The sequence below is a fragment of the Thamnophis elegans genome, chromosome 7 (assembly GCF_009769535.1).
Source record: "Thamnophis elegans isolate rThaEle1 chromosome 7, rThaEle1.pri, whole genome shotgun sequence".
Classification (NCBI taxonomy): Eukaryota; Metazoa; Chordata; class Lepidosauria; order Squamata; family Colubridae; genus Thamnophis; species Thamnophis elegans.
In genome coordinates this window covers 3,224,843-3,246,847 of record NC_045547.1, presented here as the reverse complement: position 1 = coordinate 3,246,847, position 22,005 = coordinate 3,224,843, and the positions used below count along the sequence as shown (strand labels likewise).

General features: G+C 47.1%; 1 protein-coding gene across 1 annotated transcript in view; it reads left to right on the top strand.

Moving 5' to 3' along the window:
• Positions 1 to 22,005, top strand: part of EXOC4 (exocyst complex component 4) — a 331,322-nt gene that overhangs the window by 183,782 nt on the left and 125,535 nt on the right. The window contains exon 10 of the mRNA XM_032221694.1: positions 7,192 to 7,288. Within this exon, the coding sequence (XP_032077585.1) occupies positions 7,192 to 7,288 (97 nt within the window). The remainder of the gene's footprint in view (positions 1 to 7,191; positions 7,289 to 22,005) is intronic.

Below are 22,005 nucleotides of genomic sequence, written 5' to 3'. Positions count from 1 at the left end.
ACATCCCCGCAATCTGATCCTTGCTGCTGCAAATCAGAGTTGTGGCTTTTGTGTGCTCGTTGGCACAGACAATCCTTTAGGGATCCCCAGGGGGAGGGGGGGGAAGGCGTATTATTATTATCCAGATACTGTGTACCGCGTGAGTTGATAATGTATTATAATTCTGACTTCTTTTGTGTTCGCATAAGTTACGCCTGGTTTTTTTCCCTTCCTCCTCCTCCCCTCTTCCTTGATTGAGATCACCACCGCTCAAAATAATCAACAGGATTTGACTCTTCTTCAAGGTTTCAACAGATGGACAGACGGACAGAGATAGATAGATAGATAGTGATGATAGATATAGATAGATAGATAGATATATAGAAGACATAGATAGATAGATAGATAGATAGATATAGATAGATAGATAGATGTAGAAGACATAGATACATAGAGATAGATAGATAGATAGATAGATAGAGAATAGATAGATAATAGATAGATAGATATAGAGAGATAAGATAGATGATAGATATAGAGATAGATAGATAGATAGATAGATATAATGATGAAGATATAGAAGACGAGATAGATATATAGATAGATAGATAGATAGATAATAGATAGATATAGAAGACATAGATAGATAGATAGATGATAGATAGATAGATAGATAGATATAGATAGATAGATAGATGGAGACAGAGATGGATAGATCTGTCTGTCTGTATCTCTCTCTATCTATCTATCTATCTATCTATCATCTATCTATCTATCTATCTATCTATCTATCTATCTTTCTATTATCTATTATGTATCTATAATATCTTTCTCTCATCTATTATCTATGTATAATATATTATCTGTTTATCTACATCTAACCATCTACCGATTTAGCATCTGGATCTCTTTCATCTATCATCTGTCTGTCTGTCTGTCTGTCTGTCTGTCTGTCTGTCTGTCTGTCTATCTATCATCTCTTTTTCTAGTAAGACCGCAAAGCTCGTCTGAATTCCCTCTGAATGGCTCCGAAGCTGGCACGATTCCTTCAGCCTATTTTGGCTCCAATCCCTTAATTGCCACATTTAATCCACCTAAAATTATCTATGTATGAGAGGCATTTTTTTAATGGGCTTGATTGACCCGGATTGCAATGATTACAGCAAGGAGCTAATAGGCAGTTTCAAAAATAGCTTATTCCTAAACCAGGGCTTATTTTTTTTCTTCTGCTCAGTTATATTTCACTTCTGGTGATTAACAAGCTTTTGCACATCTATTCATGCTCCAAAAATCTGACCAATTTCATTCCTGCCCTGGCTCGCCGAGGGTTCTGCATCGGAGGGAGAGACGGGCCAAGGCCGTCTGGCAGTGATCAGGTGCTCTGGAGCTAGACAGCAGTGAGGCAGAGGAACAGGGGAGCCTGTTCCCAGTGTGCGCATACGCAGAGCTGCCAGAAGAAAAAAAACAGCTCAGAAATCAGGGTCGACTTGGGAGTAAGCCATGGTGGACGATGAATGGCCCCTCCCATAGGAAATAAAAGAGGAGCGAAAGGGGAGGGGGCTTTTGCCAGAAACCATTTGTTCGTTCATTCATTCGTTTCAGGAGTGTGAAGATCTGTCCGTGATCCCAGAGACTCTGTGCCAAGTCTTTCCTTGCACAGCACCTCATTTGGACAATATTTACATGGCAGCTTTCCAAGCTAGATAAGGTCTGTGGTCATAAATACTCCTTTGAAAGACTATTTACCAGGCCTTTGCTGAATGTGAACGAGAGGAATTCACATCCCTTTAATGAAAGGGGTTTTGTCGGGACCAGGAATCTGCCTCGTGCTTTTCGGGAAGCCTCGGTCAGAACATCGCGTGATCAAAATTCAGTCGCTCGACCCACTGCTTCCTTTTATGACCGTTGCTTGTGTCCTGGGGACACGAGATTACTTTCGCAGCCTTTTCTTTATTCCCCGCAACGCAAACACGAATACGACAAATGCTTCCTGATGTAACGTTTCCCTCTTTTATGTATTAGACTCATTTCCCATCAAGATGAACAGCCTGGCAACATTTCCCCCACATTTCCCCCCAGGAGTTTGTGTCGGAATCGAGGCTTGTACTGCGACAAGGCGGCATTTTTGTGCATTAGTGCCTTCGGTGCACCAGGGATTTTCGGGAGCCAACCCCGAGTAATAAACACGAGATGTGACAAACTCATTCATCATCCCGGCTTGGAAGAAACTTTACATTTCTCTAAAGCCGATTATGGATCCGCAAACAGCCCTCGTGCTCATGCGATCGTCTACATCGAGGCTTTTGATTGTATTACACATAACATATATTTGATTATCTTTGAGACGATATATCTCACTTATCGGATGATAAATGGCATCGAAATTGACCTTCCGACCTTACAGAGAAACGAAGGCAGGAAGAGGGCTATTCTTCAATTTCGCTTTCTTTTTTTTCTCCCTCCTGAAACAGATGGAGCGACGTTAAAATATTAAACAGCCCCTCCCGGCATTCAGGATTTAGAGAATCTGAAACAATGGCATATCTGGAGGACCGTTAAGATTGGGGGGGGGGGAAGCAGAACCTGATCAAATAGCCAACTGCAAAAATTATATTTCAGAAGCCAATCCGTGCACGATAAAACCTTGGCTCTGTTTGAAGGGGTGAGAGTAGAAATGGTATTGGATCTGGGTACTTGAGAGACCGCCTGCTGCCAATTACCTCCCACAGACCCATTAGATCTCACAGGGTTGGCCTCCTCCGGTGCCATCTACCAGCCAATGCCACCTGGCTATTACCCGGGGAGGGCCTTCTCTGTGGCAGCTCCGCCCTCTGGAATGAACTCCCCGCAGGGATTCAGACCCTCACCTCTCTCCAGGCCTTCCGAAAGCCGTCAAAACCTGGCTGTATCGGCAGGCCTGGGGGTGATGAGTTCCCTCCCCTCTCGACATGTATGGTTGTGCGACTGTTGTCTACTTTTATTATTTGTATTTTGTCTTTTATGGTCCCCCCCTTTTTTCCCCCTTGAATTGTTCGCCGCCCTGAGTCCTCCCGGAGAAGGGCGGCATACAAATAATAAAATACGATACAATACGATACGAAATGAATAAATTAGAACAGAGGGCTAATGGGATGCTGAATCTTAAATACAGGAAGTCCTCACCTTGCGACCATTTGTTTTGTTCTGACCTAGGCTTCCTCAACAAGCATGAAGCAGAGTCTCGGTCCCAGCAAAACCCCTTTTATTTACCCGACTGTGAATTCTTTTCATTCGCAGTCAGCAAGGCTTGGCAAACAGTCCTTCCGAGGAATGTTTATCCACACGAACCTTATCTCGCTTGGAGAGCTGCCAGATAACTTGAGTTTTCCACGCAGGGCAAGGCAACACTTAGCACGGAGTCTTTTAGTTCACAACAGGACTTTCCACTCTTGAAACGAATAGTATGGAAGGCAGATTGAAATCCCCCAGGATCATAAGCCTAGGGAAATCAACCGCCATCCGGCTAACATATCCAGCAGCTCCGGCAGGGCCGATGAACGTAGCAGGGAGACGGGTACGTAACAAAAAGGCCCACCTGAACTCCAAGGCCCCATTTCACAAAAAGGACTCACACCCGCTTATCTGAGCACATTGACCTCCTGAAGTCCGGGACTTTCCCTAATAACCACCGCCACACTCCCCCCGCCCCTGCTCTGGGCTCTCGGCTGGTGAAACGCCCGGAAGCCTGGTGGGCATAATTCACTAAGGGGAACACCCTCCTCATGGCCCAACCAGGTCTCCGTAATGCACGCCTGGTCTGCTCTCCCCTTTGTATGAGGTCGTAAATGAGGGGACCACGGACCTGGCGTTAAGCGACACCAGCCGGAGACCAGGGTCCTGTAATCCCGAGTACCTGGGGTGTGTGAGAAGGGCGATGAGGGTCGGAACGCACGATCGCTGTTAAACAGCGAACCCGCGTCCCCCGAACATAATTTGGCCCTCGGCCCCACCATATCTGACTCTCCCACAAACAGTAGAGATGGTGAACCCCCCCAATGGAGTGGCTTAATGTCTCTCCCGAATCCCAACCCAGCCGGATTCCATGTCTAAGGCGTGACATGGTGCCTTAAACCGGATGCCCCCCAATCTTTTGGGCACTGGGAACCATTCCATGGAGAGAGGTTTTTCTGCGGACCGGAGGGGGAGCATGGTTTCGCGCGTTGTCTGCATCCTCCATAGGGCTTCCCTAGTTTGTGTGGATCGGTTTACTGGAATGTCACTGACTGGGGTTGGGACCCCTACCTTAAATCACACTATTATTCCAGCGTTTCTCAACCTTGGTGACTTTAAGTCCTGTGGACTTCAACTCCCAGAATTCCCCAGCCAGCTATGCTGGCTGGGGATTCTGGGTTGAAGTCCACAGGACCTAAAGTCACCAAGGTTGAGAAACACTGATTTATTCTATTCTTTTTAGAGCTCTCGCCTCACCACCAGGAGGCTGTGAGTTCAATCCTAGGTAGGGGCAGATGTTTCTCTTCTCTGGGCACCATGAGAATTTCTCCGCTGAACAAAACTCCGCATTGGCGACAGGAGTGTCATCCGGCCACTCTGTTACCCCATTCAGTTGCCCAGACTCCACCCCACAAGGGATGACGGGGTCGTTAAATGATGATGATTTATTATATATTCTATTTATTTATGAATGACTTTGATGTGCCAGCCGTCTCAGCCTTTCAAGCGACTCCGAGTGGCTTGCAGTCCTAAAAAAGCATAGATGTAAAAGACGAAAATCAGGTTTAGCAACTACGAAATCAAGAAAGGGTCAATTGGGCAGCTCTCCGCAGATCGCTTTCCTGGGAAAGGAAAGGCGGGTTTATTATTAATTATAAAGGGGGATTACTCTGCTTCTTCTTCATCCTAAAATCGTCTCTCTCCCAATAATATGGATTTATACGGGTGAGTCACGATATAAGAAGACTGACTCGTTTTTCCTTTAGTTCTTCGCCCTTCTGTTTCTCTCTCTGCACCGCAGGCTTCAATGGGCCTCCCCATCCCACGCTGAGAATCAATCCTTGTTTTCTCACAAACATATTTCCCCCCTCCCCAATTTCCTATTGAGTTTCTTTTTTGCGTGCACCTTAATTTATAAGGGAGCGGAATCATTGCATTCGCTTTTCTTCGAGGGTTAATGGGCCGACGTGGTTATCTGTCATTACAGCCTGGTTTTTTTTTAAAACAACAACAACAACAACATGAGAGGTCACCGTTGAGTTGCTTCTTCGTCCCTCTAGAAGACTTTGGGGAGAATGAAAATGGCTCTGCAGAGAATCCTCCCCCCCCCCCCCCCCGGCTCTGCAGGATGACGTCTTCCGTTCCGTATTGACAACCAAATTGGCTTCTTTGGCTGTTAAAAATAATAATCAAAGGACACTTGATGGTTGTTATTCCTCTTTACCCCCCCTCCTCCTCCTTCCTCCTCTCCTCTTTCTCCTCCTCTTTCTCTCCTCTTTCTCTCCTCTTCCTCCCATCCTCCTCTGCTCCTCTTTCTCTCCTCCTCCCCTTCCTCCTCTTCCTATTCACCCTTCTTCCTTCCCTTCCCCCTTCTCCTCCTCCCATCCTCTTCCTCCTCCTCCCATCCTCTTCCTCCTCCCATCCTCTTCCTTCCCTCCCTTCTCTACCTCCTTTTCCCATCCTCCTCTTCCACCTCTCCTCTTTCTCCTCCTCTTTCCTCCACCTCTTCCTCCTCCTCCTCCCATCCTCTTCCCCTTCCTCCTCTTCCTCTTCTCCCATCCTCTTCCTTTCCTCCATTCTTCTTCTCCCATCCTCCTCTTCCACCTCTCCTCTTTCTCCTCCTCTTTCCTCCACCTCTTCCTCCTCCTCCCATCCTCTTCCCCTTTCTCTCTCTTCCTCTTTTCCCATCCTCTTCCTTCCCTCCCTTCTCCTTCTCCCATCCTCCTCTTCCACCTCTCCTCTTTCTCCTCCTCTTTCCTCCACCTCTTCCTCCTCCTCCCATCCTCTTCCCCTTTCTCCTCTTCCTCTTTTCCCATCCTCTTCCTTCCCTCCCTTCTCCTTCTCCCATCCTCCTCTTCCGCCTCTCCTCTTTCTGCTCTTCTTCCTCTTCTACTTTTCCCATCCTCTCTCCTTCCTCCTCTTCCTATTCTCCCATCTCTTCCTTCTCCTCCTCCATCCTCCTCTCCTCTTTCTTCTCTTTCTCTCCTCCTTCTCTTCCTCCTACCATCCCCTTCTCCTACTCCCATACTCCTCTTCTTCCTCCTCTTCCTCTTCTCCTTCTCCCAACCTCTTCCCCTTCCTCCTCTTCCTATTCTCCCATCCTCTTCCTTCTCCTCCTCCCATCCTCCTCTCCTCTTTCTCCTCCTCTTTCTCTCCTCCTTCTCTTCCTCCTACTCCCATCCTCCTCTTCTTCCTCCTCCTTCTCCCATCCTTCTCCCCCTCCCCCCCTCTTCCTCCTCTTCCTCCCATCCTGCTCCTCCTCCTCCTGCTTGCAAACCCCACTCCCTTGTAACACTGATGATGTTCTTTAGTTGGGTCATGAAACATCTGCAAGAAAACCCCACAAGCTCAGAGAGCACCAAAAAGCCCACAGTCTTCCATCACTTTGCATACCCCACTCCCTCCTAACATGAATGATGTTACCCAATTGGGTCATGAAACACCCGCGCACTGAGGACCCCAAGGTTCTGCCCCCCTCCCCCTCTCCTACTCTTTTTCCTCCTCCAAATATCTTCAGTTTTCTTACAATTTTTTTAAAATGTTGGCCAGTTACAGCTTAATAGTATTGCTTGGAATTGTGTTTGGTTGGGGGCGGGGAGGAGGGGGAACCAGCCAGGTAAATTGGAGACAGGAAAGAAGGCTGACCCCCACCCGTGAAAGCACTCCTGTTCTCTCTCAAATTCCAATAAGCCCATTTGGGCCAAACAACCCCCCCTCCCCTTATATTGGCTGAAATCCCCTTGGACCCAATGAGAAGAGGTGAAGCAAAGTTTGTTGGTGTGAGATGGTCATGGGTTTCCCTTGGAGAAGGATCCTAAGTAGGTTTGTAATCTAGGGCAGGTTGCAGGGCATTTGTAGATCATCTGGCGATACACCAGAGGAACCCATTTATTTGCGCCTATCGATCCTCCCCAAAGGAGCTTGCTTCAAAAACCCCAAAGCCATTTGAAGTGGCCTGCAAATCGGCACCTCGGTTTCTAACGTTATTTTCGCCCTTTTAAGGAGACCCCGACGACAACTTGATCGAAGGTGGCGGGACGAAGTTTGTCTGCAAACCAGGAGCTCGGAATATCACAGTCATCTTCCATCCCCTTCTGAGGTACCACCTTCTGCTCCCTTTCTCAGACAGACCATGTATATACAGAATATGTGTGTGTGTATAGACAGACGGATAATGATGGATGGGGAATTCTGGGAGTTGGAGTCCACCAATCATAAATCATTCTGGGAGTTGGAGTCCACCCATCTTAAAGCCTGCTGACTGGGGATTCTGGGACTTAAAGTCCACCCATCTCAAAGCATGCTGGCTGGGGAATTCTGGGAGTTGAAGTCCACCCATCTTAAAGCCTGATAACTGGGGGATTCTGGGAGTTGAAGTCCACCCATCTTAAAGCCTGATAACTGGGGATTCTGGAGTTGGAGTCCACCAATCATAAATCATTCTGGGAGTTGGAGTCCACCCATCTTAAAGCATGCTGGCTGGGGAATTCTGGGAGTTGAAGTCCACCCATCTTAAAGCCTGATAACTGGGGGATTCTGGGAGTTGGAGTCCACCCATCTCAAAGCCTACTAACTGGGGATTCTGGGAGTTGGAGTCCACCCATCTCAAAGCCTAATAACTGGGGATTCTGGGAGTTGGAGTCCACCAATCATAAATCATTCTGGGAGTTGGAGTCCACCCATCTTAAAGCATGCTGGCTGGGGGATTCTGGAGTTGAAGTCCACCCATCTTAAAGCCTGATAACTGGGGGATTCTGGGAGTTGGAGTCCACCCATCTTAAAGCATGCTGGCTGGGGATTCTGGGAGTTGGAGTCCACCCATCTCAAAGCCTAATAACTGGGGGATTCTGGGAGTTGGAGTCCACCCATCTCAAAGCCTAATAACTGGGGGATTCTGGGAGTTGGAGTCCACCCATCTCAAAACCTAATAACTGGGGGATTCTGGAGTTGGAGTCCACCCATCTCAAAGCCTAATAACTGGGGATTCTGGGAGTTGGAGTCCACCCATCTCAAAGCATGCTGACTGGGGATTCTGGGAGTTGAAACCACACAACATAAAGCTGCCAAGTTTGAAAAAATCTGTCTAGTGTCATGGATACTGACTGGGGTTCATGAACACTTCAGATACATTACAGGAGGGTTCCCATCATTATTTGGGTAAGGTTTATGACACTTGTAGTCCAAGAACCTGGAAGAGCATCAGACTTGAGAGGGCATGCAAAGTTGTTAAATTTTCATGCTAAAAATGAATCCTCTAGGCATCTCTTAAAAACAACTAATGCATTGGTATTAAATAATCTTCCTTCTGTACGACAGCTGAGTGTTAACATTTGAAAGCCAACACAGTTCTAGGCTGCATCAACAGAGGGATCATAGAATCAAGATCACGCGAAGGGTTAATACCACTTTATAATCCCTTGGAAAGGCCACACTTGGAATCTGGCATCAGTTTTGGTCGCCATGATATAAAAAAGATGTGGAGACTCTAGAAAGAGTGCAGAGAAGAGCAACAAAGAGGATTAGGGGATTGGAGACTAAAACATACGAAGAACGATTGCAGGAACTGGGTATGCCTAGTTTAATAGAAAGAAGGACTAGGGAGACATGATAGCAGTCTTCCAATATCTTAGGGGTTTCCCCAAAGAAGAGGGAGTCAAGCTATTCTCCAAAGCACCTGAGGGCAGAACAAGAAGCAATGGTGGAAACTAATCAAGGAAGAATCAACCTAGAAATAAGGAGAAATTTCCCAACAGTGAGAAGAATTAACCAGTGGAACTCCTTGCCTCCAACACTGGAGGTTTTTAAGAGAGATTTGATAACCATTTGTCTGAAAAGGAACTGGGTTTCCTGCTTAAGCAGGGGGTTGGAGTAGAAGACCTCTAAGGTCCCTTCCAACTCTGTTATCCTGTAACTTGGCTAATCTATCCTCGTGTCTCTTCCCCCCAAACGTGATGGCCAATGCCCTCCCTTGTCTTCTTTTGGTTGCCTTTCCGAGCCTCCTTTGGCTGCAAACAACTGCATTCATTATGGATCAGGAGCGGAGAAAGTTTAGTGGTGCCTGGCAGCAAATGGTTTATGATTTGCTGCCAGTTATGATTAATAAGCAGCTCCAGCCGTTGGCTGCAAGCGAAGCTGATTTCTTGATAAACAGGTTCTGGGCTTTCCAAGCCCTGCCGATGAAGCCTCTTCTGTCCTCCGCAGGAAAAGTGTCAATTATTAAAAAGGCATTCGACAGTCTTAAGGTGGAAACTCATCAGGGCTGCTAGGGCCTTGCAAATCTCTCGGCTGAGGAAGATGGAAGATGGGAAACTTAATAGAGCGCCGGTTGGGGTTTAATCTGCCCACTTGTGTCTTCCCGCCCGCAAATGATTAATTTTCTTTTATCATCAGTGTCTTCTGTTCAATTGTTAATAGGTTTTCCCCTTCTTGCACTCTTTTTTAAAAACTTTTGGGCGATTTAATTCTGGGCCCTGAGTAGTGGTGCGGTGGCCTAGAGCAGTGTTTCTCAACCTTGGCTACTTGAAGATGTCTGGACTTCAACTCCCAGAATTCCCCAGCCAGCGAATGCTGGGAGTTGAAGTCCAGACATCTTCAAGTTGCCAAGGTTGAGAAACACTGGCCTAGAGGTGGATTCTTGCCTCCTGATCAGGAGGCTGTGAGTTTGATCCTAGGTAGAGGCAGATATTTCTCTCTCTCTCTCTCTCTCTCTGGGCACAATGAGGATATATCTGAGAGCCGAGGTGGCGCAGTGGTTAAATGCAGCACTGCAGGCTACTTCAGCTGACTGCAGTTCTGCAGTTCGGCTGTTCAAATCTCACCGGCTCAGGTTGACTCAGCCTTCCATCCTTCCGAGGTGGGTAAAATGAGGACCCGGATTGTTGTTGGGGCAATATGCTGACTCTGTAAACCGCTTAGAGAGGGCTGGAAGCCCTATGAAGCGGTATATACGTCTAACTGCTATTGCTATCTGCTGGATAAACTCTGCATTGGCGACACGAAAGGCATCTGGCCAGTAAAACACTCTGCTGGCTCGATTCGGTTGCCCAGACTCCACCCTGCAAGGGATTATGGGGTCGTTAAACGGAGGTTGATGATCACTGTTGCGATGAGGATGCACAGTTGAGGGCTCCTTCCATGTCCCCAGCAGCAGCTGGAGCAAAGGGCAGGAGCTTAATCTCGTCCCACGCAGCTCTCGGATCTCAAACGCGGGATTGCGAATCTCCTGCCAGTGGGGACTGGCCTAGATTGGATCCTGCAACCTTATCCTGGGACACATAGGATACGATTTGCCTTCGGTTGTTGTTGTTCTGTTTTGTTTTTTGTTTGCATGGGTGTTAGGAGCACCGAAGCACTTCAGGGTTGAAAGGATTATCTGGTGACATCACCGTTGCGATGGGTGAGTGGTGGCGAGAGGTGCAGCTCTCTCCTCCCAATCAGGAGACCTCGTCTACCTCCTCCTCCTCCTTCTCTTCCTTCTCCTCCTCTTCCTCCTCCTCCTCCTCACTTCCTCCTCCTCTTCCTCTTCCTCCTCCTCTTCTCTTCTTCCTCCACTTCCTTCTCTTCCTCTTCCTCCTCCTCCCCTTCCTCTTCCTTCTCTTCCTCATCCTCTTCCCCTCCTTCCTCCTCTTCCTCCTCCTCTTCCTCCTCCTCCTCTTCCTCCACCTCCTCCTTTTCCTCCTCCTCCTCTTCTTCCTCCTCTTCCTCCTCTTCCTCCTCCTCTTCCTTTTCCTTCTCTTCCTCCTCCTCCTCCTTCTCCTCCTCCTCTTCTTCCCCCTCCCCTCCTCTTCCTCTCCTTCCTCTTCCTCCTGCTTCTCTTCCTTCTCTTCCTCCTGCTCCTCTTCCTCCTGCTCCTCCTCCTCTTCCTCCTCCTTCTCCTCCTCCTCCTTCTCCTCCTTTCTCTTCTTCCTCCTCCTCCTCCTCTTCCTCCTCCTCTTCCTCCTCCTTCTCCGCCTCCTCCTTCTCCTCCTCTTCCTCCTCCCCCCTTCCCCCCTCTTCCTCCTCCTCCTCCTTCTCCTCCTCCTTCTCCCCTCCTCCTCTCCTCCTCCTCCTATTGCTCCTCCTCCTCTTCCTCCTCCTTCTCCCTCTATTCTTCTCCTCCTGCTCCTGCTCCTCCTCTTCCTCCTCCTCCTCCTACTCCCTCTCTGCTCCTCCGCCTCCTCCTCCTCCTCCTCCTCCTTCTCCTCCTCTTCCTCCTCCCCCTCTTCCCCCTCTTCCTCCTCCTCCTCCTTCTCCTCCTCCTTCTCCTCCTCCTTCTCCTCCTCCTCCTATTGCTCCTCCTCCTCTTCCTCCTCCTTCTCCCTCTATTCTCCTCCTCTTCCTCCTTCTCCTCCTCCTTCTCCATCTCCATCTCTTCTCCTCCTCCTCCTCCTATTGCTCCTCCTCCTCTTCCTCCTCCTTCTCCCTCTATTCTCCTCCTCCTGCTCCTGCTCCTCCTCTTCCTCCTCCTCCTCCTTCTCCCTCTTCTCCTCCTGCTCCTGCTCCTCCTCTTCCTCCTCCTCCTTCTCCCTCTCTTCTCCTCCTCCTGCTCCTCCTCCTTCTCCTCCTCCTCCTCCTAATTCTCCTCCTCCTCCTCCTCCTTCTAATTCTCCTCCTTCTCCTCCTCCTTCTAATTCTCCTCCTCCTCCTCATCATCTTCCTCCTCCTCCCTGCAACCCCACACTCCCCTCTAGCACTGATGTTGCTACCTACAGTAGTTGGGGGCACGAAACGCCTGCAAAAAAGCCATCCAAGCTCAGAGAGCACCAAGGACTTCACAGTCATCCCTCCTCCCCCACCTTTTCCTCGCCTGTCAAATGAAAAAAAAAACCTTATGATTAGCAGAGGCTTCGGCAAAAGGAAAACTAGATGACAAGCAATCAGTTTGGATTCTTCACATCGTTGTCGGCGAAGGGCCTGCCGCTAACGGCGTCGTTGTCAGCCAACCCTGGCTGTCTCTGGAGTGTGTTTCATGAAGTTGTCAGCCGCCCCGTGGACAGGGAAGGCAGCCCTCCTTGGAGGGAGAGAGAGAGAGAAGGGTGGGTGGGGGAAACAAACCCCTTCCCCTCATTCTCCAAAGTGACCGCTTTGCTGCGGCTTGTTGTTCTGGCTGCTCATCTGGAGCGTTCCTGTCATCTTGTCCCGGCCCATCAGATCTTCTCTGCGTGGCTGACGTTCCACACGCAGGCAAAAAGTTTCCCTTTCTTCTGCTTAGGTGGTTGGAATAGCAATTTCTACACCCTGCTTGGCTGGCATTAGCCGCTTGATGGCTAGGCGCTGGGAAATGAGGCACGCCATAAAGACAGTTAGGGCAGGATTTGTAGCGGGAGGCTTTCTCTCATCTATCTCTCATCTATCTATCCATCCATTCTCTCTCTCTCTTTCTCTCTCATCCATCCATCCATTTTCTCCCATCCTCCATCCATCCAATCACCCGTCTACCTATCTCTTCTCTCCCTCCCCCCTCTTATCTATCTGTCCATCCATCCATCCATCCATCCATCCTCTCTCTTTCTCTCATGTATCTATCCATCCATCTATCCAATCATCCATCTACCTTTCTCTTCCCTCCACCTCTCATTCATCTATATCTATCTATCTATATCTATCTATCCATCCATATCTGTCCGTCCATCCATCTATCTATCTATCTATCTATCTATCTATCTATCTATCTATCTATCTATCTATCTATCTCTATTTTGTTTTCTATCTATCTATCTATCTATCTATCTATCTATCTATCTATCTATCATCTGTCTATCTATCCATCCATCATCCATCAATCCATCCATTCATTTATCAATCCATCCATCCATCCATTCTCTCTCTCTCTCTATCTCACTCATCGTATCATCCATCCATCCATCCATTCATCTCCTCCTCTCGCTCCCTCCCTCCTCCTATCCATCCATCCCTCCCCCCCACTTCCCTCCCTCTCTCCCTCCCTCTCTCTCTCTGACACACACACATAAAAGAGGCTTGTCACACCGGGAGGCCAAAGCGGCTGTGGTGGCATCTTAACCTACTCTTTTTTCCCTGCTTTTCTTGCTGAGCAGCACATGAATAATCGCTTGGGAGAAGAAAATGATTTCTCTGACAGGCGCCGTCCTCTCCGACTTCTTTTCAAGTGGAGGCAGAAAGGATCCCTTGATGGAAAGTCACCGGGTCTGTAGAAGCTGGGTTGATTGTATGGCTGTGAATGGTGCAGTGTGTAACGTTCTCCTTGTCACAGGGCAAGAGAGAATAACAGAGTTGGGAGGGACCTCGGAGGTCTTCTAGTCCAACCCCCTGCTCAAGCAGAAGACCCTGCACCGTTCCAGACAATTGGCTGTCCAGTCTCTTCTTAAAAACCTCCAGTGATGGAGCCCCCATCAGGGCAGAGAAGAGCAAGAAAGAGGATTAGGGGACCGGAGGCTAAAACATACGAAGAACGGTTGCAGGAACTGGGTAGGTCTAGTTTTATGAAAAGAAGGAGTAGAGTAGAATAGAATAACAGAGTTGGGACCTTGGAGATCTTCTAGTCCAACCCCCTGCTTAGGCAGGAAACTCTACACCACTTCAAACAATCTCTTCTTAAAAACTTCCAGTGTTGGAAAATTCATAACTTCTGGAAGCAGGTAGTTCCACTGGTTAATTGTTCTAACTTTCAGGAAATTATCCTTAGAGGCTTCTTAAGGAGTTTCCACCCATTGCTTCTTGTCCTGCCCTCAGGTGCCTTGGGAGAATAGCTTGACTCCCTCTTCTTTGGGGCAAACCCCTGAGATATTGGAACGCTTCTATCAAGTCTCCCCTAGTCCTTCTATCTTAGGGCTAACTTAGAGAGTAGCCTTCCAATATTTGAGGGGCTGCCACCAAAGAAGAGGGGGTCAAGCTATTCTCCAAAGCACCTGAGCCAGGACAAGAAGCAACGGATGAACTAACCAAGGAGAGAAGCCACTTAGAACAGGGGCTCCTCAATCCCCAGTCTGTGGACCAGCACAGGGCTATGGCATGCCAGAAACCAGGTGGCGCAAACAACCAACACCCCATCATGGGATGCAGGCGGCACACAAAGCACACCCCTCTGGTCCACTGAAATCCCAAAATTTGGGGGGGGGGAGCTGGACTAGAACTAAGGAGGAATTTCCTGACACCGAGAACAAGCGATCAGGGGAACTTATTGCCTCCAGAAGTTGTGGGTGCTGCAACACTGGAGGTTTTATGCTGGCCCATCATCTGTCTGAAATGGTATAGGTTCTCCTGCCTGAACTGGAGGTTGGGCTAGAAGACCTCTAAGGTCCCCTTCCAACTCTGTTATTCTATTCTATTCCATTCCATTCCGTATTCTGTTTCTGTTCTATTCCATTGAACATACGAGGAACGTTGCAGGAACTGGGAATGTCTAGTTAAATGAAAGAAGGATCAGGGGAGACATGATAGCAGTCTTCCAATATCTCAGGGGTTGCCCCAAAGAAGAGGGAGTCAAACTATTCTCCAAAGCACCTGAGGGTAGAACAAGAAGCAATGGGTGGAAACTAATCAAGGAGAGAAGCAACTTAGAACTGAGGAGGAATTTCCTGACAGTGAGAACAATTAACCAGTGGAACAGAAGTTGCTTCCAGAAGTTGCAAATGCTCCATCTTAAGAAGATGTTGGATATCCATTTGTCTGAAGAGGTGTAGGGTTCCCGCCTAAGCAGGGAGTTGAACTAGAAGACCTCCAAGGTCCCTTCCAACTCTGTTATTCTATTCGATTCTATTCCATTCCATTCCTTATTCTGTTCCATTCCATTCTATTCTATTCACTGGAAGGTTTAAGAAGAGATTGTACAACTGTCTGAAATGGCATAGGGTTTCCTGCCTAAGCAGGGAATTGGACTAGAAGACCTCCAAGGTCCCTTCCGACTCTGCTATTCTGTTTATTCATTCTGGAGAAGGAATGGATCGGACAAATGAAGGATGAGAAAAAGGGGTCGATCGCTGCTTTTTCAGGTTTCGTGCCGCTCCGTTTGTGAAGAGGCTGCCAGGTGTTCACCATTGGTGCAAAAGTAATGCGATTAACCAAAGCGATGCACGGGCGCGTGAGCTTCGGAGCCTCGGCCCTTTCCATAGGCCGGCGAAACATTTCTTTGACATCCCGGAATGTCCCTCTTCTGTCAAAGCCACGTGGCTCTCAACATAATTATACGTTTTGTGAAATATATTTATTAGCAGGCAGTTGGATAACAGATGTCTGCCATCCTGGGGGCGGGGGAGGGGAGGCAATAAAATAACTGGGGACGTGAAACGGTTGTGTTTTCAGACGGCGGGAATGCCGGGAGTCCTCATCCTTTGAGCGTTTTGAACCAGGCGCTTTGAAGATGTCAGCATCCGCCATGGTTCATCAGCATCAAATGGCAATTAAGAACAGTTGCAATGCAGGGGGTGGGGAGGGAGAAGGGCAAAAGGTCTCATTGACTTCATCTGTGTAAACATTGTTTATATCTATGTGTCTGTCGATGGGGGGTTTGTTCTGAGGGCCAGGTTTTTCCAAGGACCTGCCTAGTGTTTTTGGACTTGGCTTGTTCTAGGATGTTCATAGTTTCCCAGCTGAAACTGTGATTAAGTCTGCCTGGGATGGATGATGGATGGACGGACGGACGGACGGACAGACAGACAGACAGACAGACAAGATAGATGGAAATAGGATAGACAGATCTACAATAGCAATGGATGATGGATGGATGTAATTAGATAACCAGACAGACAGATATATGATAGATGATGGATGGATGGATGGATGGATGGTAGGTAGGTAGATAGGATAGGATAGGATAGATGGGAAATAGATAGACAGATCTACAATAGCAATGGATGATGGATGGATGTAATTAGATAAAACAGACAGACAGATATATGATAGATGGATGGATGGATGGATGGATGGATGGATGGATGGATGGATGGATGGTAGGTAGGTAGGTAGATAGGATAGGATAGGATAGGATAGGATAGATGGAAATAGATAGACAGATCTACAATAGCAATGGATGATGGATGGATGTAATTAGATAAACAGACAGACAGATATATGATAGATGGATGGATGGATGGATGGATGGTAGGTAGGTAGGTAGATAGGATAGGATAGGATAGGATAGGATAGGATAGGATAGGATAGATGGAAATAGATAGGCAGATCTACAATAGCGATGGATGATGGATGGATGCAATTAGATAGAAAGAAAGAAAGATAGATAGATAGATAGATAGATAGATAGATAGATAGATAGAATGGATGAAAATAGATATACAATAGAGATGGAGAGAGAGAGAGGGAGAGATGGAAACAGATAGACTGACTGACATATACTATAGAGGGGTGGATGGATGGAAATAGACAGACAGACGAATAGAGATAGATAGATGATAGATAGATAGATAGATAGATAGATAGATAGATAGATAGATAGATAGAAAGAAAACAAAATAGAGATAGACGGATAGATAGATAGACGGAAATAGATAGATAGATAGATAGACGGATAGATAGATAGACGGATAGGATAGGATAGATGGAAATAGATAGACAGAACTACAATAGCGATGAATGATGGATGAATGCAGATAGATAGATAGATAGATAGATAGATAGATAGATAGATAGATAGATAGATATAGATAGACAGACAGACAGACAGACAGACAGACAGACAGACAGACAGGATGAAATTAGATAGATATACAATAGAGATGGAGAGAGACAGAGGGAGAGATGGAAATAGATAGACTGACTGACATATACTATAGAGGGGGTGGATGGATGGAAATAGACAGACAGACGAATAGAGATAGATATAGATAGATAGATAGATAGATAGATAGATAGATAGATAGATAGATAGATAGATAGATAGATATAAACAGATACAATAGAGATGGATGGATGGATAGATAGATAGATGTTTTCCTTTTAAAAGTATAAAACTTCACTTAGTGATTGTGGAAACATGCCATTATGGAGACAGCCCAGACGCCTGGTGTCAGCGGTTGGGGTGTTTGCTCCCTGTGACATTGTTAAAGCTTTATGAGAGCCGACACTTTTGCCGCCCATGTATTATCCGAGGTGACAGCTGACGAAAAATCCTCCAGGTGAAGGTGCTGATTCCTCCCCTCCGCCAGGAAACCTCTCCTTCCTCTCTGGCTGAGCGGGGAAGTCCAGGGAAAGCCGGAGAAATCACGCCATCCTGTTGGCTGCCCCAAACATTTTCTTGTTCAGGTCCTCGGCCACATCCGATCCATCCGGTTGGTTTTTTGCAAAGATGTTTCGATCAATTAGGGCAGCCCGTCAGCGACTGGCCTTGTCCCCAGACCCTTCTCCCCCCCCTCCTCAAACCTAACTTGGCACAAGACTAAACAATATACAAATGTTGACACATCTGGTCAAAAGGTTGTGACAGTCACGGAGGTTGTTGGGTCTTGGCTGGTCGCATTTGAGAGCGAGAACTTTTGACACGATTCTTTCTCTTTGTCGAGGTAGCAATTCTTGGCTCGCTTTCATCGCCAAGCGCTTTTCAAATAAGTCTTTGAGCAGGCGAGGTGAAAATCACACCCGATTGGAAATTTATTGCTTGCGTGGCAAAGTGAGTTTACAAGGACCCGGATCGAAAGAACCTTTGGAGTTGGGAGAAAGATTGACATGTCTTTCCTTCCTAATTCAGCTTCTGTACCAGTGGGATACAAGCCGAAACTTCACATAAATGTATATATAATTTTATTGTATTTTTTTTTTAGAAAAGAAATATAAACCAAATCACTCCCACCAACAGTAACAGGTCAAGCCATTTGTATATTAATTAGATTAGAAGACCTCCAAAGCCTCTTCCAACTCTGTTATTCTGTTATTCTATTATACACAAAACACAAACCCCACTCCCTTCTACTAGTGATGATGTTACCTAGCTGGGTTATGAAATCAGTTTAGTTGCAAGAAAGCAACTAATCTGAGAGCACCAAGGACCCCACAGTCGTTGTCCTCCTCCTCCTCCTCCTCCTCCTCCTCCTCCTCCTCCTCCTCCTCCTCCTCCTCCTCCTCCTCTTACACAATCCATTCCCTTCTAGCACTGATGATGTTCCTTAGTTGGGTCATAAAATGCCTGCAAGAAAACAACTAAACTCAGAGAGCACCAAGGACCCCACAGTCCTCTCCCCCTCCTCCTCCTCCTCCTCCTCCTCCTCTTACACAAATCCCACTCCCTTCTAGCACTGATGATGTTCCTTAGTTGGGTTCATAAATGCCTGCAGAAAAACCACTAAGCTCTGAGCACCAAGGGGGCCATAGTCCTTTTCCTCCTCCTCCTCCTCCTCCTCCTCCTCCTCCTCCTCCTCCTCCTCCTCCTCCCTCCTCCTCCTCCTCTCCACAAACCTCACTCCCTTGTAGCACTGATGATGTTCCCTAGTTGGGTCATGAAATGTCTGCAAGAAAACAACCAAGCTCAGAGAGCACCAAGGACCCACAATTCAACCCTGAGTTACAAAGTGACGAATATTCTCTTCTCTTCTATTACTAGTTTCTCCCGAGTTATTTGATTAAATTAGCCATTGTGTCCGGGTGTGGAAAACTTACATAGGATCCGCAGCTTTCCCCTGGATTTGAAAACCTGGAGTTAGTTTGGAACACACAAGAGCACAGATGCAACATTTGTCTAGGCCTCATTAAAGCAGCTGCCTCCTTCCCCAGAATTTGCATTGGATGGGAGGAGTTGCAAAGAAGCGACTTTCACACCTTTCACTATCCCAGGAAAGCACCTGTCCTCCAGTTGTTTTGGGATTGCACTCAAGACTCCTATCACTATTGGTGCTACCTTTGCTTTCTTTTGCCACAGTTGTTCCATTTCTCTTTGCAGGTCTTTGTATTTTGATGTCTTCTCCAGTTCCTGCAGAGTCACCCAGATGTTTACACTGGATTCAGCATTTTTTTTAAAATCCACCTGTCAACTCCTTCCAAGGACCTGGGGTAGGCAGTTGTGGATGTTTGATAATGTTAGAGGTCCCATCGCAGGACGTAAGCTCCTCTGAGTCAGACTACCTTTTTGCAATTGACCGATGGGGAATGTGTCAATGCCGGTGGTGCTCAAGTGATTCTCCAGCTCTTTTGGGATGGCACCCAAGCATCTATTAACTATTGGAGTATCTTTACAGGTCTAGAGAATGGCTATGGCAAAAGAAAGCAAAGATAGTGTCAATAGTAAGAAATCCTTCCATGAAATTGACAAACTGGCTGGGGATTTCTGGGAGTTGAAGTAAAAGTCTTAAAGTTAGACATCCTGGATTAGACTCTGCTTCAAAATCCATTACTCTGGACATTGCTTTCTTATCTTCTTAATCTTTCCAGGTTACACAGTGTCACACCTTCCTACTATCTCCAGTTCTGTTGTAGACTCGGACAGTGAGGAGGTTGGGGAGGAACCTGGGCCAGTCCTGGAGTCTGGAGAAGGCTCTGATGAGGGCTCTGTGTCGGAGGCAGAGAGGAGGCCAGGGCCGTCTGACAGTTATCAGCTGCCTTCGGAGTCAGACATCATTGAGGCAGAAGAACAGGGGTAGCCTGTTCCCATTGTGTGCGTGCACAGAGCTGCCAGGAGAAGGGAACAGCTAAGGAACAAGGGCCGACTCTGGAGTCTGGGGAGGGCTCTGAGGAGGGCTCTGTGTCGGAGGCAGAGAGGGGGCTAGGGCCATCTGACAGTTATCAGCTGCCTTCGGAGTCGGAGATCAGTGAGGCAGAAGAACAGCTGGAGCCTGTTCCCAGTGTGTGCGTGCGCAGAGCTGCCAGGAAAAGGGCACAGCTAAAGAACAAGAGTCGACTCAGGAGTAAAGGCACAAGGGGACGTTGAACGGCCCTTCCCATAGGGAATAAATAAGAACAAAAGAGGAGTGGTCTTAGCCGCAGTGGTGTGTTGCTGCCATCATTACTCTCGCTTCGGCATGCAAAAATTTGCATTTGCACCTAAAAAGATCTGCGCATGTTAAAAAAGGAAAAACATTACATTTCTGTAATGAAAATTGTTCTGGCGCATACGCAGAATCGAAAATCAAGATGGTGGCGCCATAGGAGAACTGGTTCGGAGGCGTAGCAGGGCTGGGTTGCTACCGCCAAATTACTACTGGTTCAGCCGAAACGGTCCGAAACGATAGGAACCCACCTCTGGTTTGCAGGAGACAATTATTTCGTTAGTGTGAAGATTTGCTTATTTCCTTGTAGGGCATTGTGGCTGGAAACTATCGGCCTGGCAATTTATTTAAATGTATTTAAATTTATTATTTAATAATAAATAATAATAACTAGCCAAGGACTGATAAGGTCTGTGTGTGCAATTCACCCTGGAAAGACTGTTTGCCGGGAATTGGCATTCACCTTCGCCAAATAACAAGGGTTTTTTTCGGGACAAGGAATCTGCTTGGTGATTTGGTGATGCCTAAGTCAGAACAAGGTCCCATGGCCACAGAATCTAAAACTTTAGGGACCCCCACAACACCTCTCTCTCTTCCATCCCCGTTATCCCCTCCGTTTTTCTGCGCATCGCTTGGAATTCTTCAAAACAATACTGTACACGAAGATAAATTTCAGGGCAAGGAACGAAACTCCAAGCAGACCAATAACTTTGAACTTGACTTTGGCCTTAAAACCTTGAGGTGGGGGTTAGAAAGGGGGAGTCTTCTCGTTTGCCATCAGCCCCCTCTGCCTATAACCCTCCCCAGTTGTCAGACGCCATTGGTAATCACAGTGATGTAACACAGGTTGGCAGGCCTGTCGCTTTGGCCAAATTTTTTGCCACCGTGGATGGAAGAAGGGAGGTTGTGAAAACCCCTGGTTAGAGGCTCTGTTGCTTGAGTAGTCGGATGGACCGGTCTTTGATCTACGCCGGGAGGGAAGGGGGCTTTGCGTTGAGTTGTGGCGAAGCCTTTGAGAGTGACAGCTTTCACAAAGAGGAATCCGTGTACTACAGGACATGGGGGCGATTTTACGATTGGCTTGAAAAAAAGATATAAATAGAAAGAGAAAGGAACAAAACCTTTAAATAGGAGCCAGCCGTGGGCAGCAGCTGCCAAAAAAGCCAACACAGTTCTAGGCTGCATCAACAGAGGGAGAGAATCAAGATCACGTGAAGGGTTAATACCACTTTATAAGGCCTTGGAAAGGCCACACTTGGAATCCAGCATTCAGTTTTGGTGGCCACGATGTAGAAAAGATGTGGAGAGTCTAGAAAGAGTGCAGAGAAGAGCAAGAAAGAGGATTAGGGGACTGGAGGCTCAAACATATGAAGAACGATTGCAGGAACGGGTATGTCTAGTTTAATGAAAAGAAGGACTAGAGGAGACATGATAGCAGTCTTCCAATATCTGAGGGGTTGCCCCAAAGAAGAGGGAGACAAACTATTCTCCAAAGCACTTGAGGGCAGGACAAGAAGCAATGGTTGGAAACTAATCAAGCAGAGAAGCAACCTAGAACTAAGGAGAAATTTCCTGACAGTTAGAACAATTAATCAGAAGTTGCCTCCAGAAGTTGCGAATGCTCCATCTTTAAGAAGATGTTGGGTAGCCCTTTGTCTGAAGAGGTTCCCTGCCTAGGCAGGTGGTTGGACTAGAAGACCTCCAAGGTCCCTTCCAACTCTTCTATTGTATTGTATTAAAACATGAAATAAATAACTCAGATGACACATCATCAAATTAGGGGGTGGAAAATAAGAAAATATTAAAATTAAAATATACAAGCGGAAAAATTAGGAATAAAATGTAAACAGAGAAAATTATTGGTATGAAAAGATAAAGTTGGATCGCTGAAACGCCACCCAAGAAGCCATCAGAGAAAAGAAATAAGGGCAAC